Source organism: Penicillium diatomitis (assembly GCF_028827545.1).
Source record: "Penicillium diatomitis strain IBT 30728 chromosome Unknown utg000002l_segment0_segment0, whole genome shotgun sequence".
In the NCBI taxonomy this organism is placed as follows: Eukaryota; Fungi; Ascomycota; class Eurotiomycetes; order Eurotiales; family Aspergillaceae; genus Penicillium; species Penicillium diatomitis.
The window spans coordinates 1,101,196-1,127,749 of record NW_026623174.1 but is presented as its reverse complement, the minus strand read 5'-3'; the positions used below and the strand labels follow the sequence as shown (position 1 = coordinate 1,127,749).

Genomic DNA, 26,554 nt, shown 5'->3' with positions numbered 1-26,554 from the left:
TGATCACGCAGTTTATCCGACATGGGTTGGTACGACAATGAGAAACGAAAAGACCCTGTCCAGCAGCTCGACCCAGGCCTTCGCGAGTTCTTGGAAAAGGAGACGCCCGACAAATATGCGACTGCACGTGATACGGACTCGTTCAATACACCACCTGCGCATGAGCCCGAGACTGAACCTGTGCAGTCATTTGGCTATCCCGACGACGATCGACGAGTCCCCGCCGCGTCGTTGTTCCAAGACGGCAGATATGCAGACCTTTGGAAGACCTATAAAGCACCAGCTCGCGTCGACTCCGGTCCTGCCTCGGACAGTGAAGTAGTTGAAAGGTACAAGGGACGCGCAAATACGGTGAAAAACGCGGCCCTAGAGAACTGTGCGTTTGAACAACAGGCTTTCCTGTCTTGTGCGAAGACAGGAGACTGGCAGGAGAAAGTGAAGTCCCGAGTCACGGCTTGCGCAGCTCAGCGACACACTTTCAACAGATGTTTTGACATGCAAACTGTACGTGACGTCGAATTAAGCGACGAATGACATGTGGTGTGCGCAAGCTTAAGCTGATCATCAATTAGAAATTCTTGATGGCGTTGGGCTACGCTGCATCCCTCGAGCATAAACCTGACGTCGAAGAACGGATCCAAGTGCACGCCGACAAGTTGTTCCACCAAATGCTGGACTACGAAAAGGAAGTGGAGGAGGCGAGAGCCACCGGCAGCCAGCCTCCTCCGCTTCGGTCTCTCTTCAATCCTGATCAATCTTCACGGGTTGAAAGCTTCGCGGGGGCGCCTATGGAGATTCCTGGCGGCGAGGAAGTCCCGGCCGACCTCAAGCCTACGAAGCCCCTGCTTAAGCTAACTCCGCATGAGCGAGAGCTGGAGATACGGTCTCATAACGCGCGGATAGAGCAAAAGAAACAATTCAGCGAAGAGGTCACCGCCTATTTGAAAAAGCACACGAGTTCTCGAGCGAAGAGAGAGGAAAAGGCTGTTGGCTGGTTTGGGGAGACCATTGGTAGGCTGTTCTGGTGAAGAAAATACCCAAACTGAATGATGTGAGTCTTGTATTTTTAGCCGATTTCCGAGTTTACATATGCACTTCACTACGTATGTAGTATGCCTGCTGTTGACCTTGAATATTGTGGTCGAGAAGACGTAGCTCGTTAGCTTGGTTCATTGAGACATGGTTCGAACGGGCCTTGCAGCTGAGGTCTTCGAGTCGTACCGCCCAAGAGCCTGACACTTAGGTATCGGTTTGAATGCAGTTCCGGTCGTTGCAGCTGTTATCTAGATGAATTGACCACCAGGTGTGTGTATGACCATGGCTTGCTTTCCGAGCAGATTTTCACGAGGTATACACTCGATCATACAGGTTTGGTCGCTCTCGTGTTGTAGCCCACGTGCGACCAATCTACGGTCCACATTAATGAATGAAGAATTGATGTCGCGTTCGTCAGACCCCTTCCTTTGTAAAAATGAGCAATATTCAACCTAGGATTAGAGACAGGCAGAGTGCTGGATATTCCGGCCTCACGGCTCATACCCGCCTGAAAGTCAAGTGAGACGAGCAAGTGGCCGTATCTAATCGCCAGAGGCTGGAACCGCTGCAATCGCCGGTCGCGTTCCCGCGTTAATCCCACTCGAGGCATCATTGCTCACCACTTCTACAACCCAAGGCTGACCTGACCATCTTCCTTCCATTCTTCTCTCGGCTTCTTCCTCTTAGTCGTTATCACCCCTTGGGTGTATCTGAACAACTTGAAACATTCAATTCCTCTCAAAGCATCAGCGTGGCCCAACCTTCTTGACCCTTCCCCAGGCCTTCAACTTCTCCTACTCTACCGGCCTTGGGGAGACATCGTTCATCTTTCAGTCCATCCGGCCTTCCGAACCCACCAAATACTGTCTCGGTTGTCTTCGAGCTCTATGAGCTAAGCTCGACATCATGAAGGCCTCTCCATTGCTCATCTCGTGGCACAACGACAATGCCCCCATCTACTCTGTTCACTTCGATCCTAACGGCAAGGGCCGACTAGCAACGGCTGGAAAGTAAGTGCTCAGCTCCGTGAGACTCTTGGGTAATTAGAGCTAACAATGGATGGCAGTGATAATAACGTTCGAGTACGTCGTTCGCGATCCCCTTCCCGTTGTTCTCCTCTCCTACATCTTTGCCGAGTCTGCGTCTCACAAAATACCCTTCCAGCTCTGGCGAGTGGAATGTACCGGAGAGGAACGAAAAGTCTCGTACTTGAGCACATTGGTGAAACACACACAAGCAGTGAACGTGGTCCGATTCTGTCCCAAGGGTATGCTCAGTTTCACTTAACACGAGACCCGGTGTTCACAACCATTCTTACACTGTGCCTCGGCCACAATTCTAACAGCAACATTAGGCGAAATGTTGGCCTCCGCTGGCGATGATGGTAACGTCCTGCTGTGGGTGCCCTCAGAACTTCAAACTCAGCCAGGGTTAGGAGAAGATCGACTTGATGACAAGGAGACCTGGCGCGTCAAACACATGTGCCGTTCCTCTGGTGCCGAAATCTATGACTTGGCTTGGTCTCCGGATGGGGTCTTTATCATCACCGGCAGCATGGACAACATTGCCCGTATTTATAACGCCCAGAACGGTATGTTTACCTCGCCACACGCTGTGGCTCACAGAAGACACTTCAAAAACTCATATCTCAATGTTTTCAGGCCAGATGGTTCGACAAATTGCGGAGCACTCCCACTATGTACAAGGTGTCGCCTGGGATCCTTTGAATGAATTTGTCGCAACACAGTCCTCCGACCGCTCCGTCCACATCTACAGTTTGAAGACTAAAGACGGTCAATTCACACTGACCCCGCACGGTAAGGTTCTGAAAATGGACTTGCCAGCCAAGCGCATCTCCTCTAGCAGCCCTGCCCCGGAGTTGAGCCATAGGCCATCGCAGAGCGCGAACACTTCGATTGCTATTGCATCCCCGGCTCCGTCGACACCGGGAACTCCCATGACTTCAAATCTACCCATGGACCCCCCACCAGTCTCCCACAGCCGACGTTCATCATTTGGCTCATCACCATCGATCCGGCGCTCTGCGTCGCCTGCGCCATCTCTACCACTGCCTGCGGTCAAGCCGCTTGAGATTTCCTCCCCCAGTCTTCTTGGCAGTCTTGGGGTGAAAAACTCTAGTATCTACGCCAATGAGACATTTACCTCCTTCTTCCGCCGACTCACATTCACTCCCGATGGAAGCCTTTTGTTGACGCCGGCTGGCCAGTACAAAACCTCCCACGTGTCAGCCACGGACCCTTCAAAGACAACTGACGAGATTATCAACACGGTCTACATCTACACGCGTGCTGGCTTCAACAAGCCGCCTATCTCTCACTTGCCCGGTCACAAGAAGCCCTCTGTGGCTGTCAAGTGCTCGCCTATCTTCTACGCTTTGAAGCAGGGTACGCAGCTGGTGAAGAACATGACGGTCGACACATCGGCCGGGGGGAAGCAATGTTCCCCCCTTTACCGGACTCTGTTGTGGCACCCAATACCACGTCTTCTAGTAAGCCATCTATGGAGCCTCCATCATCTACATCCGGCTCCGTTGAGCCATCAAAGACTCAGCCTTCACCGAAGACCGCAGAAACGCAGAGCGCTGATGCAGGCGTTGCACCTGTATTTGCCCTTCCGTACCGTATTGTTTACGCTATCGCCACTCAAGATGCCGTGCTGGTGTATGACACGCAACAACAAACACCGCTGTGTGTCGTGAGCAATCTTCATTTTGCGACATTTACCGATTTGAGCTGGTAAGTTGATGGATCAGTGAATGGTATTCGTGTTACACTGCTGGGAATCTGACGTATGACGTACAGGTCTAACGACGGACTGACCTTGATTATGAGCTCGTCGGACGGTTTCTGCTCTTGTCTGTCCTTTGCGCCGGGGGAGCTAGGTCAAGTCTACACGGGGCCATTATCGACGGGCTCCAACCCTGCCCACGCAAACACCCCAGTGGCAAGCAGTACGCCCCTGTCGACACCAGTGCCCGCTGCCCAATCACCCGTAAAGGTGAATCATGGACAACCGGGTATTGTAGGATCTGCCGCGTCGAACAGCGGTCAGATGCCTCCGGCCAGCCCTGCACGATCAATTTCCGCTAGCTCAATACCAAACCAGATATCCGCATCACAGCCGGCGGCAGTCATCAATAATCCCACCCCTACCCTTGGGTCTGTCCCGTCAGTCACTGCGACGAATTCTGCGCCGCCATCTGCCCTCCCACTCACCACGCCACCGCAGACGCCCTTACCCAGCGCGACAACCTCTTTTTCTGGAAGTGTCTTGGGCAAACGTGATACACCTGCAATCACCGACTCAGAAAAGGGAGATGCCAAAGTTTCTGAGGACGCAGAGGCAGTACAGGCCCCGAAGAAGCGCCGAATCGCGCCAACGCTTGTCTCAGCTGGCACTGATTCCACGCAACCAAAAGACCCCGGAACTTCCTAGTACTGCCATACTCGGCATAATAAAGAGCTAACTCGACGTCTTCATTCCCAATATCTCATATTTGCCATCAGCCAAACGTGGGACTGTGTTCGACAAATTAACACGAGGCTTTGATTTGACCGTTTCAGCCAAATTTGCAGTCGGTTGGTTATTCCTTATTCGTCACGATTCACGCTCCCCTCGATTCGCACGTTTCCTTATCTCTCGTGGCGTTCTACTTGCACTTGGCTACATATTAGACAATGTACTACCCTGTTATCACTTTACTCCAGTGCGAAGGGTTCATGCTCTGATCTTTCATATTCGAGGCCTCGCGTTGGCTACAAATGGGCCTTGCGATCCTCGGAGCATCATCATCATCATCATCATCATCATCATCATCATCACCACCATCGTCATCATACTTGCTTGGACCTATTCTCTTACTGTTTGAGCCTGCTCAGGCCTTTTGTTGTGATAATCATACCCAGTAATCCCGCATTCTATGACATTTCTTTCGTTATCCTGTCCATTCTGTAGATGTAGGATTCTTGAAATGCTGCATAAGCCGCCAACGCAGCTGCCCCCATGTGTGCATCGCTTCCAAACCATCTTAATCGACAGTGTGTGTGAATCGCAATCTCGTATCCCAGCTCATCTGTGCGGTCGTATGGCGCGAAGAGCCACACCGCACGGCTACAAGTCAGTCTATGCAATGTAGATTCGAAGGGCATCCGCCGCTGGGAAGTTAGGAAATCCAAAAGCCTCATATTGAATTAGGATGCAACAAGTCACCCTCTAACGATAAATTGGTATCTAAGTGTCCAAGGGTGCTAATGCTTGAAGAACATCTAACAAACTCCACCCGACAGGCAAGACCGCCCTCGCCCCGTCAGTCAGTTTCCCAGTCGCCAAAGGAACGACCGTGATGTGAGGTGGCTGAGAGGAACTAGGAGAAAGAAGTGGCAGACGATTCGCCCAGCGGAACAACTCTTCATAGTTCTTCTTGCCCCCAGCGACCAGAATCAGTTCAGGCAGCTGTTCGGGTGAGATTTGTTCCCACACAAACGAGGCGGCTGCGGCCATGCCCTCGATGATCTTCACGCTTACGGCGCCTTGGCTGCGGACGATGCGAATCGACTCGCTGCCGCGGACCCCGTAGACTAGATCGGCGAGTTCAGATGCCTGGCGGGCTGCGGCTTCTTGGTCGGTCGCATTTTCGTAGTGAAATATCACGGAGTAATCGTCCTCTTCGATGGTGCTACCTTCGGTGCGCTCACGAAAGTACTCCATCACTTTTTTGACACTGGCATGCCAGCCGCGGATGCGATCGTTGTCTGATAAGTTGATCCACACATTATCATTACCAAGCCTAGCATAAAGTCCGTTTCTCGCGATGATCCCCATTTCGCTCGGCCGACATGATTCATTGGGTGCGAGCTGGTCAGGGCTCAAATCACTGGTCAAGTAAATCGTGTTTCTTGGGTCGGCGACCAGCCTTCGAAGTACATCATTGATTGCTTGCGTTGACGCCTGATTGTCCAGGAGGGAGAGCGAGCTATCCTCTAGGAAAATGAGACGAGAATGCGCAGAGTTATAGGACGTTGACAGTGCCTTGGTTTTTAGCGGAGGGAGATTGGTAGTTTGCCGGTACTCGCGCATCATGTGGGACTCCCTGAGAGCAGATTGAAGATTGGAATACCAAGAGAGCGCCGTGTAGGGTCTTTTGCAGTCGATCAAATACCTCCAGTTGCGCTCTTTGTCTTGTGGTGACATCTCAAGTGCCTTGTTAAGTGTTTTCGCACATTGTTTGTAGTCCCAGGGATTAACAAGAAGTTCGTGCCCATGAAAGATTGATGCGCTGCCAATGAATTCACTCAGAACGAGAGAACCGTGTCTTTGGGAGACGAGCTGGCCATCTTGGCAATGGACGAAATCATGACTGGTCAGGTTCATGCCTTCGCGTAGGTTTGTGGCCATAAATATGTCGGCGACACTCAACAGCGCCAGAAATTGCGAATAGCTGATATCTTGTTGCAGGAAGACAAGAGGCTGATGGGTGAGGGTGGAATATACGGCATTGATGTGCATCGCGAGTTTGGACACCTGAGCTTCAAGTTCAGGGACCTCTGAGGCTGAGGATGCAACTTGCACGAGGACGACCTATAACCATGTTAGTGAGACAACATCCCATATCAGCGTATATTTTGGTCCCAATGAGCCCGACACGTACATTTTCCCGCCACTTGGGGTAAGACTTTAGAAAAAGCTCATAAGCCTGCAATCTTTGCTTGATCCCACCGGGAGCGTCTAATCGGTCCCGTGCCACAATCAAACGTTTCCCTTTGTATCGATAGGTGATGTTTGTGATCCAGTCTTTGACTTCAACAGATTGGCGCAACAGATTCAGTGACTTGTAGTCAATACCTAAAGGCCAGCTTTTGACACGGACAAATCGATCGCGGACCTGGATGCCATCCGCCAAGGCGTCAAGTCGTCGAATCCGACTGCAAGTGTGCAGAAAGTGGCTGCAATACTCGTCGGTCTGAAATCCGATCAGGTCGGCGCCCAGCAGGCCATCGAGCAAAGCTTCCCGTGAGCTGAGACATCGAAAAATCTCGGACGAAGGAAACGGCGTGTGAAGGAAGAACCCAATTTCAGCATCCGGTAATCTTGACCTCAGCAGTCCAGGCAAGCAGAGAAGGTGATAATCGTGTATCCAAATGCAGTCTCCGGGTTTCCACTGATCAGCGATCGCATCGGCGAAGGCTTCATTGACTTTGAGATACTGCTTCCACGAGTAATCATCGTATTCATTATGACGCGGGCTCTCTTGCATTTGGTAATGAAATGCCGGCCAAAGTACCGAGCGACAAAAGTGAGCATAATGACCTTCGAATGCATTGTCGCTCACAAACACACTGAGAGATTCAAAATCATCCCGAAGAGTTTCGTTAATGACATTACGGATCACGTCCGGCAAGGAGTCCGTCGGCATGCCCAGTGTTCCCACCCACGTTTTATCTTGCAGTATGCCGGCTTCTTCTGCAGCATGAACGGCGTTTTGAAGACCGCCATGACCTTGTTCTGCAGCTTTGACGGCCCAGTCCACTGCGGAAAACCCGTATCGAAAGCTCTCTGGCTCTAGTGTTCCCGGTATGGACATCTTCTCCATGCCACCCAGTGGGCCATAGTCTCGATCCTTTGACGGTTGACGATGGTGCAGAAGCGACGGCTCTGGATGGTCTGTCGCCTTCGAGCGCGGCTGGGTGAACTTGTGGCTGTGACCCCATAGTACGGCGCGGGGCTCACTGGGATAAGGACCTTTGGGATCATCGGTAATGGAGATCTCATCTGCTAGACTTGATGCGTATGCCTTGAAGATCTTCTCGTCGACCGTGGTCGCACCAGGCGTCAGGGCAATACTGCCGGAACGTTCGCGAGGCAGGCGGCCGACAATGGGACCGGAATTAGAGCCATCGACGGCTCCTTCGACGACGGATGATCGCTGGCGACACCCACGTGAGCCCGCGGGCTTGAAATCAATCGTATACGGAAGAAATCTAACCCCAGTGACTGTCAGAACGGGCGGGAGTTTTGGCCATCAATGAGCGAAGATCGAGAACACTCACAAAGACGCGATGAAGACGGTCATGGCGTGGAGCTGGCACTGCTGCACTCCACAATGACCGAACAGTCCTCAAGCTCACATTGACCGGCTAAGCGGACAAGGTAAAGACCGATGCAGTGTGTCCAAGGGATGGTTGACGTGAGGGGCAAGTTACATGCAAGGGAAGACGATGTAAGCCTCACGTTGATGAACTTCTCAGGCCCTTTTTGCCTTGCTCCTTCGTCTCTTACCCTGTGTAACCAGTCTGTACAACCATCTGTGCGCCAATTCACGTGCCCCAAACGAGCAGCTTGTTTTGGAGACTGTTTCCCAAATTGTTCGGATAGCTTGCGTTGTACCTTTCTCTCCACTGGAGTTCGGAAAAGACTCTTGAATATTGCAGGGGGCGGGGATCTTTCACTCGAGGTGCAATTGCATGTCGTTAGTCCCAAAGTCTTCGAGTGCGACAAATCTCAGGTCGTCGCGTGCTGACCTCAGGTATTCAACATGAAAAAGACGCCAGGTAAAGATGAGTCTGTAACACTCCGCCAAGACTAACTCGCAAACCGAAGTGCGTGTCACGTTCGCGGTTCGAAGTTAAGCTCTCGGATCGCCTATGACATCATATAGAAGTGGGACCAAAAGCCGGGGCAACGCATCTACAAAAAAAACAATAACTTAAGCACAGCTTCGTTCGGATGAGAGCAATTATCCTGTCCAGCAGCAATTCCTTGGGCTTGGCTGAAATGATCCAGATCTGAATTTGGTTCATCCGAACAAGGTGAAGTCGCCTGCCGAGAGACTTGGGAAATCACAAGTCCGGAGGTGGTTCTATACTTGAACCCTTCCAAGGCTGACATCAATCAAATTCCAACGCGCCATGCACATTTTCAGTCATCCCCGAGCGTTATCCGCGCATTCTCACAAGAGATTCGAGGAGCTTCAAACTGACCCTCGTCGAACTACTCCGCTCACTTCGGCAAAACTCCACGGGTGCTCACGCTCCATGGTTTATGCTGGTCAATGAGCGTTACCTAGGTGGTTGCCAAGAAACGCATACAGTGTGAGTCTGGGTTTTCCAAGGCAGAAACTTTCTAATGGCGTCGTCAAAAGAATCACTGGTGTTTTCAGTTTATTCATAATTGACCCTCACTCTCATGATTTCAAATCTTCAAAGAGGCAGATAATCCTCAACAGTAGTCGCAATTCAGGACAGACATTGTCGTGGTCTGTATGCATTGGAAAACGTTGGAAGGAAATTGTTATCGACGACCTCCCACGTTTTGGAAATGCAAGCTGAGGAACTCGCATTTCAAGATTGGGCCGGGTTCTCAATCACAGCATTGCAATGTAATATGCATACTTCATGTCCACCATCAACCTCTTAGAGATTTGCCCCGATGTTACACCGAGTCGACGAGGATCTCGGCCGGTCAATATCAATTCTGTAAGTAGGTATCACCTTGCCAAGATTCACAGTCCCGACCCACGTCCGCCTCGTCTTGTAGTCGAGTAGGAGGTGCACAAGAGGCATACTCGGCTGGACTTGATGTTCTCGGGATGCATTGGTACACGAGGAGCAGAATCTTGGACTCTTCGAATCATCATGCTGGTATATGCATTTATAGCGCGAGTCAGACTGGCTTTGGCATGACTCTTACCCCTTTCTAGAGGTTCATAGCGCGAGCAGCTTGTAGGCAAGAAATTTGCTGACATGAACCATATATGCTCATAAGTGAAGTTCACGCAAATTCTTCTGGAGATTGTATGTCAAAAATCTGATCTTTGACCGAGCTCAATTATAATCACAAGATGATTAGTATATATTCAGATTGACCCAACCTACTTAGCTACCTACCTAGTGGTTCAGGTCAACGTCTCCCACTATAACCTAGGATGCAGTGGAAGAGCCTGCCTGAGGGCAGCTCGTGTCGGTCAGCACCGAATACAGACAGATTCTTCTCCACGTAGTGGACCACGCCTGCTTCGTTGTGCAGTAGATCAGGCGATGTTCCAAGTGCTTACCTGGGTCCGACGTTCGTGGATTAAATCACCCCGGTCCTTCTTGATTCAGCGCCTCGATCACATCATGATTTCTCCGCAGCCACGCTTCCCAAAATCGAAGTCAAGAGGGTAATTTCTTCACCATTGTAACATGTGTGGAGACCACCCTGATCGGTCGGTGTCTTTTCGGGCCTTTTTTTGGGGGGGGGGGTTGAGATCGTCGATCTGAGGTGGATCGAGTGCACTGATTAGGTTCAGCTCCATGCTCAACGCTTGCGGTTAGTTATGCGAATTGAAAAGATGGACATGGTAAATCGAATTTGATGAGGGTTGTGTCGAGCACTTCATCTAGTCATGGACACAACAGCACATTAATCCTCGGTATATCTATCCCAAGTTCATATCCAATGACAAGGTCCATTTCATCTGATTCCGTTCGCGAACCCTTCAAGTGGACCCTTGAAGGTATATGTGGTGAATCTGGTCTACACTCTACCGCTAGTTGGCACGTCGCGTAATAATTATGATGAACCCTACTACAGTAGGTTTGTCTGTGCCACTGTGGAACGAAACCTAACCCTGTGGTCCGAGTGTCTCTGTGCAATATGAAGGTAAGTATAATTAGTACGCGAGAGTACTGTATGTGGAGAATAAAACGAGTCATATGAGACCCCTGGAGAACCCATCGTCGTCCCGACTCCATACAATGGCGGATTAAGCGTGAAACATGGTGGGATGGGGTTGCTTTTGGGACGTGGTGGTTGGAACTACCTAACAAGGCTAACATATATCCGCAGTTTCGCACAGTCCGCGGCAATTCACCGCTCAGACATACTGCCGATTCCTACCAGCATGGATCTAGTTCCCTACATGTTCCTGTTTCACGAAAGCGCGTGGCGATGCACCCTTGATATTATCTACGACGGGTGGTTTTCTTTGCTATTGTCGAGAAGATGCGATCGAATACAGCCGAAGACTATTCAAGGTTGGTCGTTGATCCACGGGCCTCGGATCTTGTCCGCTCTCCGATTGACACCGCGGTGTCTGGTGGATCCGTAGATCATCCAGGTGCAGCGAATCAAGATCTCACTACTCAACTTGGATCATGACAATTTGATTGGAGTAGTACTGTACAAGTGTACAAGTGTACCTACATATGTCGTTACAGTTTGTACTCAGTACATGACTACATACGAAACAAATTTGCAAGGAAGAAACTGTACAACACAGCCTGCTTCCTGTAAGTTTATCCGGGTGGGACATTACGAGGTCGAAGGTCATAGCGCTGTGTAAGTGTGCACTGTGCAAGTGTGCAGTATGCAGAATGTATATCCGAGAAGATGGAAGTTCTGACACGAATCCTCACCTACGGCCCGAGATCTACCCTGAGTCAGTGGGCAGTTGAGGCGGTTTGAAGGAGAAGGTCACGGCGGGTCTGACTGTCGGGATAAAGCTACGACGAATCGAACCCGCGAGCCTCAGTGGGCGGGTCGACCGAATTGTGAACCCGATCAGCGCGAGATTTGCCTCATCCGCCTCCGAGGGGTCCTGATTTTGGATCGTTCGAGTTTCTACTGTTTCCTTGGCCGGTCGTGGTGGGTGGACAATCGACCTCGCAAGGCAAGGGCATGGGCAAGCGTGGACATGGAGTCCGGGCAGTGGTAATGACATTTCATAAGCGCCCTCACTCTCGTGGTCGCCTTTTGGGACAGGAGTCACGGGTGTATTACCAGACTTGAGCAGTTCTGGGCCTCTCGGGCCTGGGTTTTCAAGGGCCTTCTGCAATCTGCAGTCTCGAAGCCGAGCGAGGGGAGAACTATTGTGGTGCCACAATCTCCCATGCGTCGCAAAGCCGAAGGATCGCACGCGGGTATGCGTCAGCATTTGACGAGTGAACGATATCGACGGGTTAGTCAGTGGGGGTGGACAAGCTAGTAGCAACCGGGAGTGATGGACTTGACGCCACACAACAAAGTGCCCCGCAAGGGAGTTGCACATCAGTGAAATATCGCAATGGAAGGACAGCTATGTACATGGACATTTGCTGGGGTAACTCATTGTCGTAGACTCGTAGTACACGCCACACCACTGTCGTGAAGACTGTCCATCATCGGTGATGCTGGGGATGGGGAGTAACCCAAATGGGCTTAGCGAGCCAACGGAGAGGTTACGAAAGCAGATTGACGTAGCCCCACCGGGTGGAGCCTCGACGAGGCTCTGGACCGATCGCACTCGCTGCCAAGACGGACGCTTGCGCGTCTCCGCCTCCAAGGCTTCCCCTGGGCCAGTCGGGGCCCTTTCATGGTCGCTCGAAACCCTGCCCTCCAGGAAATTAGACAGTCATGGAACGCGTGGGCTCAGTAGGAGTACAGTGCGAGTCTAGTAGTCATACTAGACACTAGACTCTAGACTTCTAGAGTAGTAGAGCAGACTTGTATACCGGTGGCTGACCAGGACGGCCTTTGAATTAACAGGTAGATCTGCCTATCTGGAGTCGTTCACTTTGTATGGAATCTAATTACAGTCATGGCAAAGGTTGAGGCGCGACGTAGACGTTTGGGGGGGGAGAGGTCGATGGGGATCGTCCTGCTCCTACTGCAGAAGCCTCCTAGTCATGCATGATTTCCCCAGATGGGCAAGCATAACCGTTCATGACTTTCCGAATACTACTCTCTCCGCCGCAATTAACAATTATAATGTAGGTCAATTTCATCATGATCAAGCGTCCAGGGAAGCTCTGGGATAAGAGTACGTAGGTCGCCTTGAGTCTTGAATAAGCCTTTTCTGGTCATGGGACCCAGCGCATGCCAAGACTGGAGAACATAATCACCGTCATTCTACGAGTGCTCCGAAGTCCTGACTGCTGTGGATGGATACGCAGGGTGCACAGCAGCATCATAGCAGTTGCAGGTGCAACGCAATGGCCATACGACGATTATCTCAACTAATGAAGTTCGTGGGGCAAGAATCACGTATCAGGAGAGTCCATCCTCTTCTCGTTCTGTCGCTGGTCTCCATTTTGTTATTCGTCATCTCGGACTAACTTAGCTGGGAGGAAATCCTGAGCGGTGGTGAACCTCCAGTGGGAAGCCACAAGGTATTTGATTCCTGTCAAATTAAGCGACGTGCTTACGTGGACGAGGAGAACACTGAAGGTCGAGAGAGCGGATCGACTGATAGCATCAAATACGATTAAACCCAAAATGAACGAGTCTATGCTTCTTCAATCATTCAATGGTCCGCCCGTCGGGGGTGTTGACGCGGCTTTGGGCGACGGGCCCGTGACTGGGGCCAAGAGGCTGACGACGCCTGCTACCCAGAACTGTTCTGTAATTACACCCAGATGACATGACGGTGCAACGCCAAGAGCGGACATCTACCCGGCGATGGGCATCACATTGCTACCAAACCCGATGCTTACAAACGGGAAAGAGGCAATACCACACAGAGCCAATACCGAAAGTTACACGACTAGTTTAGTCGTTACCCGCTCAGTCAACGTTGTAGGCCAGCAGCTCTCGTCGTGACTGGGCCTGGCCCACCGTCCACTTCCCCAGGGCCCTTCGTACGCTTGACATACTCTCTTTCCTTCTTTTCCTTACAACTCACTCAAAGCTCCCTTTTCCCTCTCTTCGATCCTCCGCCAAATCCCCCCCCCCCCCCCCCCCCTGGTCCCGTTGACTCTCCGGGGTGTTCGAATTTACTCGCCTCAGCCTCCCTTTCCTAGCGCCGTTCCTTCATCTCACCCTCTCTCGAAATACTGATCGTCTACAACCCTGGAGTAAGCTTGTCAGTGTCGCCCGCCGGTGACCACTACCTCGTTCCAACCATGGCGGACGGCAAACCCCAGCGGGCCGCCCAGCCTGCCCCAAATACGAATGGCACCAACCCCGGGTACGACGCCTCTTCCTTGAGCCAGCAGTTCGAACAATTGATGCGGACGAAACGATTCAATCAACTGCACGAGTCGGCTCGGTCGCGGGCTCGATCTCAATCACCAGCTCCGTCACCCTCCAGTTTCTCGATTCCGCCGCCTTCACGAGCGCCGCCACCTCCTCCTTCCCTTGGCGCCGAAGCGCGCCCGGCCTCACAGTCGCAACCATCGCGGCCAAATCCAGCCCTTCGAAGTCTCCCAATCATGCCATCCCCTCCTCAAGACGCAAGCTCAATGAAATTCTTTAATCTGCTCAAAGTCCTGTCGGTGACGCCCACGAAATACGAAAATCCTGGACTTTTGGACGAGGCGCTCTGCACCTTGCCGCTCGATCGCCTGTACTCCGAAGCCGAGGAGGAATCACAGATTCTGAATGCTCAAGCCGCCAGTGTGGGCGGCAAGCCAGAATGGGGATATCAAGATTGTGTGATCCGGGCATTGCTCAAGTATGTGTTCCAGCCTTCAAAAAGACCTGCCAAGGTGTGGCAGGGCCCATTTGGCCCTTCCACCCTGCCCCTTTCTCTGGTGGTATTCACACTGACATTCCTCCGTCCGCCAGATGGTTTAAGCGGTCCTTTTTCCAATTCGTCAACAACCCTCCCTGCTCACGATGCTACATGCCCACGATTGCCCAGGGAATGACCCCACCCAGCCCCGACGAGACCGCCCGCGGCGCCACGCGAGTCGAGCTGTATCGGTGCTCGGGCTCCACCTGTGGCACCTACGAACGTTTTCCTCGCTACTCTGATGTCTGGCAATTGCTGCAAACAAGGAGAGGCCGTGTCGGGGAGTGGGCTAACTGCTTCAGTATGCTTTGTCGTGCCATGGGTGCGCGCGTGCGCTGGGTGTGGAACTCGGAAGACTACGTTTGGACAGAAGTGTATTCCGAACACCAACGCCGCTGGATTCACGTCGATGCCTGTGAGGAGGCTTGGGACCAACCTCGCCTTTATACCGAGGGCTGGCGCCGCAAGTTGTCCTATTGCATCGCGTTTTCCATTGACGGGGCGACCGACGTCACACGCCGCTACGTTCGCAATTTCTCCAAGCACGGTAGCCCTCGCACCCGTGCGCCCGAGGAAGTTGTCCTGTGGTCGATTCGCGAGATCCGCCGACAACGTCGAGAGAACCTTGCCAAGACCGATCAACGTCGGTTGATGAAAGAGGATGAGCGGGAAGAGCGGGAGCTTCGGGCTTATACCGTATCTGCCCTCGCCGCTGAGATTCAGAATATTCTTCCTCGCAGTCTATCGGGACGGCCTGGTGAGCAAAAGCACGCCGACGCTCGACAAGAAGCCGCTACAGAGTGGCTCAGTGCTCGCGGTCACGGTCATTCTGGCCCCGATCGCTCGAACGGAGGACCTTGAAAATCATTGACTGTCACTCCAAATGAGCAGCCCTCTTTTGCTCATCACCAAATTCATACAACAAGAGTTTAACATCGGCTCGGCAGCTTCCCATCTTTGTTCACATCGACGATTTTTTATGGAAGTCTCTGTCCACCCTCCGAGAGTTTATCGGCTGGCATTGAGTGTCTTCGCGCATCGACGCGCTTTTTTCTGCTTAGCGTTGACACCAGCCTGATCGGATTGTCACGCTGTCAAGGCAGCCTACAATCACTCGCACGGCATCACGCTGCGCTGGACATCGAAATCAACAGGCCTCGTTCGCTTTTTCGAATCAGCGAACAGTCATGATCAACGGCATCGCCCAGTCACGCTTGCTAGAATCGATGAAATCTACCACAGGGCCGGAGTTACATACGTGACTACTGGGCAGGCAGACGAAAAGAAAGCTTGACGCCTTTAAGCACAGCAAGTGCAACACCCGACTTCGCCAACCCAGTCAGAATCTCTCCTGGATGATTCCTTCAGACATGAGGTTTCATCACGCTCTGCTGGGTCGCATGAAACAAAAGATGCCTGATATATCATATCGACCTCCAATTTGGAGTCTTTGCCTTCCTTATCCATCTCTCTTTTCCTTTCTCCACCCACATCTTGTCCATCTTCTCATTTCCCTTGCCTTCAACAATACAGGCTTGAAACTGACTGTCGAAACCATTCATCTCAATTTTCATTAACCATTCGTCCAGTCACAGCCGTCTGTGTTTCTGGACCTAATTACACCATTTGACGGCACTTGGCGAGCGCATTTTTTCTTTGTTGTCTGTCTTGCTAGGATTTGTCGTGTTTGCGGGGCCCATTCAAGGCAGCTGTCATCATGTAACTCGTCGATACCCTCCATCATCTCTATTTTCTAATATCGCTGCCGACTTTACACCGCCGGCAATATTGAAGGCCCTAGGCCGAGATATATTCTTAACATGATTCTACATTGCATCTCTCTAATCATGTACACCTGACCATGATCAACATCGTAGACATCCATTCGTGCTCAGTACCTCAGGCCGATCACTCACTTCCTTTGAACCCTAAAACAACTCGAACATCCGAAGGAATCCAGACGGTCGCCAAGTCCGCTTTCTTGTCCGCATTCTCCAGCGCGGATCTCCTGTAATTGTAATGCGCGCCTTTCTACCTTTGTGATCGACAACGGCCCCCGCACCTTGCTCTGGTGAACTGGAAAGCCGCGAGAGCACCTCTCAGAGTATTGTGAAAACCTTATTTCCACACACGCGGCCTCTGAAAACCACACGCGCTGGGTTGCGGCTGTTTCTTCCGAGATAGGATCAAGTCTGCGAGATCCTGGTCTTGCTCCACGTGGATACCCCCTTCAATTGATTGTCCAGGGTCAGGGGCCAGGACTTTGTATATACGTCCAGGTACATGCTTGCCCGCCTCAGGTTCAAGCGTCGATATCCAGCAATTGATGTGTCTACGTTTCAGCTCTGCCTTGATTCGTTCGATCTCCTCGGGTTAATATGGCTGGCTCTGCAGCTGGAGTTCCCAATCTACTGTGGTGAGATGGGGAGGGAAGTGCATCTTGGAAGTCATCCGAGACATGGGCTGGAGACATGTTTAATTTCTGGGCATCATTTCCGAGGGCCAGGAGCCAACGGAATGGTGTGCTTCTCTATTACCATCTGACGACGAGGAAAGCGATGAGAATGACGAACGGGAGATTGTCGAACATGACTCGAGACTGCCGCGGCATTCGTCAGAGCCCAAGTCCTGCATCGACGCGGTGATTCATTGCCATTTGACTCGTCATGGGTCTCGACGCTGATGGAACGATCTCCGCGGCCATTGCAACTGACGGATAGGGCGAAGATGAGGAGAGACCCATGTCTTCCCCTTGCTGTTGACTTGTTCGATCACGTCGACGATGATCAATCTCCAGTCCAGCCAGAGGCTCCGAAAAGACCGGTACTTTCTCGGCTTCCTCGCAGAACCAACTGCTGTCCAGGATGAGACAAAAGGATCGAAGAGCTGATAAAGCTTTGAACATTGCGATAGGTTTCTCGCCATGGCCCCTGGCCTGCAGCGACATAGATGGCGCGAACGGAGTCCTTGGTCGGTAGCCAGTGGCCGGAAAAGGACCAGCGTAAGACGACTCTTCGTATACTGGGCCAATGGTCTGGGCGAATGGTAGGTTGCAGATAGAGCAATGACCAGGGATTGCTGAATTCACAGGTATTTGACAAGTAGAGGAGGTGGATTGATTCGTCGAAGCTGGAACATGTGCGTGGGAGTTAGTTTTTGGGAAGAGCATTTGGACACACGGGGGAGATGTATCCAAGTGAGATGAGCAGGAGTGAGGGAAGCAAGGAAGCATTAGGGGACGGTCATCACACGAGAGATGAGGGCGGAACCTTCTCTCCTCTCATGCGACTCGTTACGGGCTTGACTTGCATACATTTGTCGACAAGTCAACCCCAAACCTAGCAATCCACTCTGACGCAAACTCCGTCCATTGTTCACGGCACCACTCATGCCCACATCAACACCACCCTCTTGGCCAGCATCAACAGATCGAACCCTTCCCTTCGATCTCGCAGACCCTCCACTCTTCTTTACAAGCTGCATCACCCCGGGACCATGGCATGGCATACATCACAGTAGGACGAACCCGCACTTGCATCGCCGCACTTGAGTGCCCGAATTCGATCTCGAGCACCCGACTGCGGCCGGGATGCGGAGTCCCTCAAGAGTCCTTGAGGGGATGAGCATGGCCCTCTTCGCCAAGCGGACAGATGATGTGTCCGAGTCGTTGGTTGATATATTGGAGGATATGAAGTCGGTGACCTCCGAGGCCAAGTTCCCAGATCATGAGCCGGAGTTTGAGCGAGAGAGGTGTCAAGAGGGTGGGGGGGGGGGGGGGGATTGTGACTGTGAGAAAGTTTGGTCTGCTGCGCGGGATGATGGATGGAGAGAGCTTTGGTAAAGAGGGGGTGGTTTGTTGTCTGTTGGGTTATTCGCCAGGGGATCATTAACAACTGAGAGATGGAAACGGGTTCAAAAAGAGAAGGAAATTGCTCTGATCATGAAACTGGGTCATGTCTGAGTCTGGGTAGTCCTCTGGAACAGTCCTACAAGTACTTTGGTCTCGTTGTGCCAATAAATCCTTTCACGAAAAACAACCAGTATAAACCACGCGCCATGAAGACTGATTGCGAAAGACGTAGGGGCTTAGCGAGGCGAAGGAATTGATGAAGAAGGATACCTCACTATGCAATTCACATCTCGAAACCAGAAACCTAAGAATAAGGAGGGAAAAAAAAAGAAGAAAAGAAAAACTACAACCGAGTCTGACAATCTAGAACAAGTCCGGTGCGTATTACACCCTTTGAGATGCATCTCGACGCCGCGATTCCTGGAATCTCCCCTTGGACCAAATGGAGTTCTCGTTCCAGGGTATTCTTCACCGGGTGAGCAAGTCACGATGCAGGCAGTCAAATGGCGGTTACTTCTAGTCAAAGCAATCCCCCACCACTTGGGATCAAAGGTGCGTCTACGAGATGCAGGAAGGAGTTGGAAAGTCTATCCTGGCTGGTACAATCTCAATCTACAGTTGGACACTGGTACTCATTAAGGGAGTGTACGGTCTAGCCCTCAACGGTGCCAGTGCCTGTAACCTTTCATGTCGCATCAGTGCTGGGAGGATCACAGCTCCTGATGAGGAAAAGAGTCGGTGAGCGATCATCGGGCGGTCCGCGATAGGGAAGGACGAGCATCCCTTGTTTAGTCAAGTCGACAGGGAGATCCGATCCCATCTATAGAGAACTGGAGATACAGAACTTGAAGCCTTTTACTAGGCTCACCGTAGTAAGTAAGCGTCGGTGGACTTGGCACTGTAACTTGCGGGACAGTTGGTGATCTGGCTCGTCAGTTGGAGGAGGGATGGTAGATACTCAGATGGTCAAGGACATACAATTTACTAATCTCGTATTGTACAAGGACTGACACTTGCTGTAGTTGTACGATGCAAATACCAGAGGCAAGATATGAACAAAATTGGAAGAATGGTATAGACTGTCTCATGTCTAAGGGGTATCAAATCTCGCCATGTCTGCAACTTCACCAACGACCAGCATCAGATGAAGTGAGATGCGTTACGGGGAAGAGTCCAGCGCTGCTGTTCGTGATCTCTCCTCATGGCACATTCGTTTCGTCGTGTCCATGTTTCTCTCAACCCTTCTGCCACTAAAACCCCTTGATTCCTTTTTCTCGTGTTCTTTTGTCTCTTTTTTTTTTCGCTTTCCCTTCTGAATCCCAAGATCAATTGTTTTTTTCCATCTTTTTCAAACGCTCACGCCGCAGTGGGCGATGGAGTGACGATGTGCGTTTGCGATGTGGTCGGACACACCATCCTCAAGCCCTTGGTCAACATCGCTTGCCCCGTCGGCTGGAGCTGGTCCATCACGGCGGGCGCTGGAAGGGTCCCCACATACGCGTTGAAGTTGTAGATCCCGCAATTGCAGGTATCCCCAATGTCCCGCGCACTGGTCCCAGACAGGAAATTCTGCCCGTTGCGAGCCACGGCAAATTGCTGCTGACCGGTTCCCATGGGCGCTTTGTATGCCGTGATGCCGGCGGGCGCATCATAAGTCGTGGTCTGACCGCCCGAGTTGACCATCACCTGGGCGGGGGATTTCAACATGGCAACCACAAACACTTCATCCGTCATCGTGTGGAAGCCGTTCGGGCGACCTGCGAAAAAGTTCCCGCTGCTGTTGTTGGGGGTGCCCTCCATGGTGTTGTCGGTGGCGTCGCAGTTGACACCCTCCTTGGTTGGGCGGTACCAGTACACCAGTCTCTCCTCCTCGACGTACGGCTCGGCGTGGGTGGCACCAGCCTTGTAAGCCGCGATAAAGGGCTTGGCCATGTCAAGCCAACCACCGTGAGGCCTGGGGACAGAGATGGTCAGCCCTTTCTCTCTAAGCTGGGACATCGCGTAATGCAAAACAAAAAAGAAACAAAAAAGAAACAAAAAAAAAAAAAAAAAACTTACATATCCATCACCCACTTGGATGCTCCGTCGTCAGTATGCGGCGAGGACAGCGGGCCGACATAGTGTGACTCGCCGTAGTCATTCCAGGTGATAATTTCGACAAACCGAGGACCCTTGGCCAGGATCTCCTGCCAGCGGTTGTACCACAGTAGATCGGAGGGGAAGACCCAGTTCTTGCTGTAGGAAACCTCGGCGCCAAAGTGGGTGGAGAACCAGGGCGAGATGGCTAGAAACATCAAAACATCACCTTTCATTAGCTTTCTTTCCCGTCATTGGCATGCCAACTTCTTTTCCTGGGGTAGGGTGAACCACTTACGCGCAATGTAGGGTTTGCCCTTCAACGCATCAGTGTACGCTTCATCGCCCTGCACCACCGAGACATGACGGTTGACGGTGGGGGCCTTGTTCTCGCCGTTGCTGGGCCACGCCATCCAGTTCAACGCAGCGTCGAGGTCGTCAAAGTTGCTCTTGCTGGGCTGGAAATTGGGAGCAAAGAAGATCTCTTGCCCAACGGCCGCGCGGAGGGCAGCAACATTCAGACCATCACCCGCAAAGGACGAGACAAAGACCTTGCCGTCGACTTTGAGTTGAGCAGGATGATCCGCAAACTGCTTGGTCTTGGCTCCGACGCCGGCGGCGTCGCTGGTACTCCACCAGTTGAAATCGAATGAGATGAACACTTTCATATCATTGTGCGCGGCAGATTCGTAGGCCAGGTCCAACTGGGTGTCGGTGAAAGAGTCCATGCCAATGTTCAGCGCAAAGGCGTCAATGCCTGCGGCTTTGGCGCGTTGCATATCACCGTCGTAGTCGCTTGCGTTCTGGCGGTTGCTGGTGATGCCCATCTACGGGGAAAGAAGAGTCATGTTAGCTTGGGAGGGAGGCTGTGTGAAGAGGCAACAGATCGTGAGCGCTTTCTTACCATGAAATGAGCAAACACCAACCGGTCAGTATGTCCGGCCACCGGAGTGGGAGCCGGGCCCAGACTTGAGCCCGGAGGAGAAGGCGTAGGGGTCGATGCAGATGCGGAAGAGCTTCTCGAGCCTCCACAGCTGGAGATGGGCCATGCCCAGGAGAACGGCATGATGAAGCCGACTAGGGCCAAAATAAGAAGCTGGCGAAACATTGTTGCGTGGAGAGGTTGCACCAGAGGAAAAAAAAAAAAAGGACGGTCAAGATGAAGAAAACAAGGAACGTACAGAGTTGACTGATTTCTCAAGAAAGGAGTGGAAATTCAAGTAAAAATCAAGGAGTGTAGGTGATGCTTCAACTCAACAGAGGAGCAATCAGATAAGATCGTGATACTTGAGAAGATCAGTCAACCAAAGGCAAGTTACCAGCAACCAGCACTGGTAACAACCTCGAGGGCAAGGGAAAGGAAGGTGAAGGGACGAAAAGGAGGGAACGTCTACATCCAGCAAAGAGAGAAAGAAGAGGTGTACCTACTGGAGGGGCAGTCTTACTTATATCGACCCGACACGGGACCGTGAGCCTTTGCGCTTTTGCCTTTTCCTCTCTCCCTGAAGAGATTCCGAATGTTGGTGGCGCCGCTGGCTCAACCCCTCATCACCCAAAATCTGTCCGTCAGCCTTGGAAGCAAACCCCCGCGATGGCAATCTTCTCTGTCGAGATTGCAGTGAGCCAATGACTGAGAACATACGAGATCCGTCCTCCAACGACTTGATAATCAGTATCTGCAGGGACGAATGAGGACCGAGCGGTTAGGGGTGAAAGTGGGCGCGATCACCGATGGGTCTTGAAAATGGTCGGGATTCTTTTCCCTCAGTGCGACGGCAGTCAAATACACACGAGCGTTTGTCGGATCTGAAACGCAGGAGACAAAGCAGAAAGAGGTTAGAACGACCGTCGAAGGTCCATCCGCCCCACGAGTGACTTTTAGCGCGCGCGCCCACGATGGACGCCACCAGCGCGTGGATGATCCGAGCGAATCTCTGTAGCGGAGGGGCATACAGGGTGTGGACCCGGACACAAGGACGGCCTTGAGTCAAAGGGAAATCTTTGTCTGCCCGTACGCTATAGAGTCGAACAGATCAAGCTGAACAATTGCCATTATACAGAACTGCAAGGAACAAGCTGGGGCCTGATGCAGAGCAAGCTGACGACCGTGCTTCCTCTCCCGACTGTGATTGTGGGATGAACCGTGCGGCAAGCTGCCAGGAACCGACCGGGGCCGTTCACACCCAAGATTCAGGTCCCGACGGTACACCGCAGAATCAACACGGCTCTTCCGAGTCCCCACTTGCCAGAGAGTGCCAATGACGAGCTTGAGCTTCTGCCATGCGTGAAGAGTGAGCTGAGCAGTTGACAGTTGACACGCGCACCGCCTGCCCGGCTGATAGGCGGATCAACTACTGTACGAGGGGCTGCTAAACAGTCGACGATGGTCTTGACCCGAATGGGTGGTCGCCTCCTCCTGGATGATCTCGGGCTCCACGGTAGGTCGACGGGCGCGAATCAGACTGTTCAGTAGGGCCGATGGCCATGGTCGATTCGATTGATCAATTTGCGATGGCGGTTTCCAGACCGGCGGTGCCTGTTACAGATGTTGAAGGGGCTACTGTCTCCACCGCGCTCGAGCCTCTGTCCGGAGAGCCTGATCTGGCATGGGGTTTTTTTTTGATCATATCCCTCTCGCACGACTCATCTCCAGTCTTCAGTCTCCCCGGGGTGTCTCTCTTTTGCCATCACGACGCATGGGATGAGACAATTGATGAGTAAGATCGGACTTGACCAGAACAGAGAAAGACGAAAGACTTCCCACCGCTGAAGGGGGAGATGATCGCAGTGATCAATCTCAGTGCCACCAGGTCAATGCTGTCCAACGAGTCCTGATCGACCGCGGAGCGCCATAGACTGGATCCCTGAACCGAAGAGGAAAGAGAAAGCCTAGTCCTTAGCGTACAGTCCCTCCGTTCCATTTGGGCATGGACCGAGGGATGCGTGCATCCATCTGAGGCTTCAAGACGCTCATTCCGTTTCTCGGACCGATCTTGCTCGATTCGTCTTTCGATCACGACACCTCTCCTGGTCCGATTGCTTGATTGATTTCGATCACATTAATTTTCTACAAAGCTTGGCGGGTCGACACATCGCACAGGGTCACACTGTGCCCAATGCTTAATATGAAAAGTGGCGCCAATAGGCGGGTTTCCGATATTAAGGAGCTTCCGTCCCGCTGTAGGGCTGCTTGAGTGACTGACAGATTAAAGAATCAAATACACAACTACCACAACACAAAGGGCGTTCTTATTTACCACCGATAGAATGTGTACCATTCAAGTGACATGGGCTTTCCCCCATGAATCGGGTCAGAAACAGTCATCAGCCCCTTCGGCAAAAGCTAAGATTCGAGTACCCAATTCTCAGTGCCACCCAGGAACTGCTTACTACACCAGTACCATCTTGAATACAGCAAGTAAGCGAGAATTCGCCTCATACTGCCGACGCCGAAGTTTCCAGGTCCCGCGCCACGTGGGGCTGTCGCCCAGTCTTCTACAGACTGGCCTGGGCCACAGTCCATACGATTACTCTAAGATGGGGTTGAGAATCGGACAGCAAGTCAAGTCACAAGAGGGCGTGGGACCGGAGACTACTCTCCAAACAAGCACAGTAGGCCGGGAGTGTCATACCAAGGTATACAGTAGATATGTCAGGAACAAATCGTATCGAGCGCGCTCTGATTTGAGCGGCCGAGTTGATAAAGGTAGACTGTTGGACCAGAGAGTGGAACAGACTGTCTTGCCGTTGGTATGGGCTATCTTAGTAGGTACAGTACTACATGGTAGTAGGTACTAACTTATAACAGTATACACTATTGACTATACACATTTCCTCCGCATGGCCAACCGCTTCTTGAGATCTTCCTTGATCCTAATATCATTGCACAATCTGCATGCTACAAAGTCTTGTTTTATTGACGTAAATCTTGTTGATCGGGTTGAACTAGAAACAAGCTTGGTTTATGACTGCGTCCTGTTGTTTTTAACGCAAGTTAAAAGCTAAACCCGGCCCCTCAGCGCCCATGAGAGACCGAGCAGGCTACTGCCAAAAAAGATGTCGGGTTATGAGCATCATAAAACACCGGCAAATCATAGAGCTGCTACCGCCGCAACATAGCTGACCGAGCTATCCGCAACATCGACCGCATCAGAGCTACGCTCATATCGTAGGAAATGGAAGAGTCCATTCTTGCTTCCTGACGAGCTCTTAGTCACTGACTCGAACGCTGCCATAATCACGCCGATGGGATGACGACCACACACGGTGTTCCCCGTACGCTCGATGGCATCGAGAAAGGTCTCAGTCGACCCCGTGGAGATGGCCGTCATGGTTGCAAGGTCGAAAGCAGAGATACTCTCATGAATGGCAGGACCAGACCCTGGAATCCGATCCCGTCGTTGCAGGTGATGTCCCGTGCAGACAGAATCGATGTGTTCAGCGGCATCATCTAGGTCGGCTCCTGGCTGAGGCAGGTCGGAGCTTGAAAGTGGGAGGCTTGGCCCGGGCGAAGGAGCCTGGGGCACATAGTAGGTGTAGCGGAAACGAAGTCCCCAGTGGCAAAAGTCTGAACTGATTACAAAGGCATTCTCCTCATCTGCCAGATACGGAGCGAGTAAGGTGCCAAAGGCTTGCTCTGTCGCAGCCGAAGTACTCCCGACCATGATTGGAACGAGTGGTGGGTACTGCGCCGTTGGTGTGTTGGGGAGCTGCACCTGCAAGAGGCGATGGAGATATGGCAGCTGCATTTCAATGCTGTGCTCATCCTCATCCACCGACCGGCTCATGGTGGTGAACCGGAGCGTAGTGCCATTTGGCTTGGTCGCCGCTTTGGTGAGAAGCTCGCTGATCAGATCGGTGTCGAGCGGCAGAGGCTCATCGGAGAGCGGGGTCTCGTACGAGGTGACCTGGGGTAGAGCCAGCGTGGACAATGGATAATGATGGGATGGGCCCAAGATGAAGATGCGCTTTCTGTCGTACGAGTCTCGAGGTCAGAGACTTGAGGAGAGTGTCAAGAATGAATCGAGATTCCTCATGGACCAACTCACGCCTTGGAAAGATCAAGAGCCTTGTAGGCAAAGGCTGCGCAGGGTCCAGAATACGCATAGCCTGCGTGCCTGTGTGTTGTTGAACATGGTTATTATCTTAATCCAAACACTTTCGTACCGATGGGGCAAGCTGTTTCACGCAAGTCAAGCAATACATACGGTGCGATGATCACTCGACCTCCGGGTACTGGAATGGATCCGACTTGATCTAAAGCATCGGGCACTTGATCCAGCCAGTCATCCAGCTGGCGGGAAAGCGTTCGGGCACTATCCGAATACCAGGATCCAGCATGAGAAGCTCGTCTGACAGACATGGCCACGGCTGTCAATCACACGCTTGATCAAGGTACGGTGATTTTCAAAGCTTGAAGAGGTTTCGTCGCTCCGATGGTCACAGGCCGAAGACGGTACCGTAATGGATGGGAGGTTCAAGTGCGAGGAGCGGGGAGATACAGCCACGACCTAATCTATGGGTGGAGCACCTGAAGTATACTACTACTACTAAGTTACCTATGCGAACTGCCGATGAACTTGGAGGAGTGAGGTGTCAGTCGGGGTCCATACACGTGCTAGAACCTCGTCTCCGCCTGAGCCTCGTGTCAAAGCTCCCATCAACTGGTACGCATCGTTTTGAGCACAGTCGTCGTCAAACTTTGTCCAGGCAAAGAATCACTTACCTGAATGATCGGAGCCTCGCGACGATCCTGCATGAATCCTGATCACCCAATCACAACTATGACGTCGTAATTGCAGACGCACCTGTAGAGGAGAGAAAGTTGAGCCACACTTTTTCGCTCCGTGTGTTCTCATAACAAACTCGTGTCTCTACTCGTCGACCTCAATAATACAACTAAAGATATAGTGCGACTGACTTAAGTTGCCCTGTGGAAACCCCTACAGTTGGTGGTAAGTTACTGACCTTCTGGTGTTCTACAGTGGCAGAATCTCCGGCTCGCGTTCCCTCGGAAGGATTTCCGCTCACTCCGATGGGGCCTTCTCCCCATCAAACAGGCTGTCCGACCCAAGTAGACAATGTTTGAGATTCTGTCCGCTAGA

At 52.0% G+C, this 26,554-nt stretch overlaps 7 protein-coding genes across 7 annotated transcripts; 3 read left to right on the top strand and 4 right to left on the bottom strand.

Moving 5' to 3' along the window:
- Positions 1-21: 21 nt before the first annotated feature.
- Positions 22-1,028, top strand: N7539_001523 (uncharacterized protein; the record flags this gene model as incomplete). The annotated part of the gene is made up of 2 exons (XM_056931126.1): positions 22-504; positions 573-1,028. The coding sequence occupies 2 exons, from the start codon at positions 22-24 to the stop codon at positions 1,026-1,028; spliced, it is 939 nt and encodes a 312-aa protein (XP_056793157.1).
- A 913-nt stretch (positions 1,029-1,941) lies between these two features.
- On the top strand, positions 1,942-4,491 carry N7539_001522 (uncharacterized protein; the record flags this gene model as incomplete). Its single annotated transcript, XM_056931125.1, has 7 exons — positions 1,942-2,045; positions 2,102-2,117; positions 2,200-2,302; positions 2,390-2,626; positions 2,697-3,440; positions 3,491-3,791; positions 3,858-4,491. The coding sequence occupies 7 exons, from the start codon at positions 1,942-1,944 to the stop codon at positions 4,489-4,491; spliced, it is 2,139 nt and encodes a 712-aa protein (XP_056793156.1).
- A 795-nt stretch (positions 4,492-5,286) lies between these two features.
- Positions 5,287-8,125, bottom strand: N7539_001521 (trehalose-6-phosphate synthase; the record flags this gene model as incomplete). The annotated part of the gene is made up of 3 exons (XM_056931124.1): positions 5,287-6,633; positions 6,704-8,033; positions 8,103-8,125. 3 exons carry the CDS (start codon positions 8,123-8,125, stop codon positions 5,287-5,289), a joined length of 2,700 nt encoding a protein of 899 aa, XP_056793155.1.
- Positions 8,126-13,913: 5,788 nt separating this feature from the next.
- On the top strand, positions 13,914-15,385 carry png1 (peptide-N4-(N-acetyl-beta-glucosaminyl)asparagine amidase; the record flags this gene model as incomplete). Its single annotated transcript, XM_056931123.1, has 2 exons — positions 13,914-14,464; positions 14,578-15,385. The coding sequence occupies 2 exons, from the start codon at positions 13,914-13,916 to the stop codon at positions 15,383-15,385; spliced, it is 1,359 nt and encodes a 452-aa protein (XP_056793154.1).
- A 1,753-nt stretch (positions 15,386-17,138) lies between these two features.
- On the bottom strand, positions 17,139-17,429 carry N7539_001519 (uncharacterized protein; the record flags this gene model as incomplete). The annotated part of the gene is made up of 1 exon (XM_056931122.1): positions 17,139-17,429. One exon carries the CDS (start codon positions 17,427-17,429, stop codon positions 17,139-17,141), a length of 291 nt encoding a protein of 96 aa, XP_056793153.1.
- Positions 17,430-19,730: 2,301 nt separating this feature from the next.
- Positions 19,731-21,558, bottom strand: N7539_001518 (glycoside hydrolase family 71 protein; the record flags this gene model as incomplete). Its single annotated transcript, XM_056931121.1, has 4 exons — positions 19,731-20,328; positions 20,433-20,658; positions 20,749-21,277; positions 21,355-21,558. The coding sequence occupies 4 exons, from the start codon at positions 21,556-21,558 to the stop codon at positions 19,731-19,733; spliced, it is 1,557 nt and encodes a 518-aa protein (XP_056793152.1).
- Positions 21,559-24,541: 2,983 nt separating this feature from the next.
- Positions 24,542-25,812, bottom strand: N7539_001517 (protein MEMO1; the record flags this gene model as incomplete). The annotated part of the gene is made up of 3 exons (XM_056931120.1): positions 24,542-25,421; positions 25,499-25,567; positions 25,658-25,812. The coding sequence occupies 3 exons, from the start codon at positions 25,810-25,812 to the stop codon at positions 24,542-24,544; spliced, it is 1,104 nt and encodes a 367-aa protein (XP_056793151.1).
- Positions 25,813-26,554: the final 742 nt, after the last annotated feature.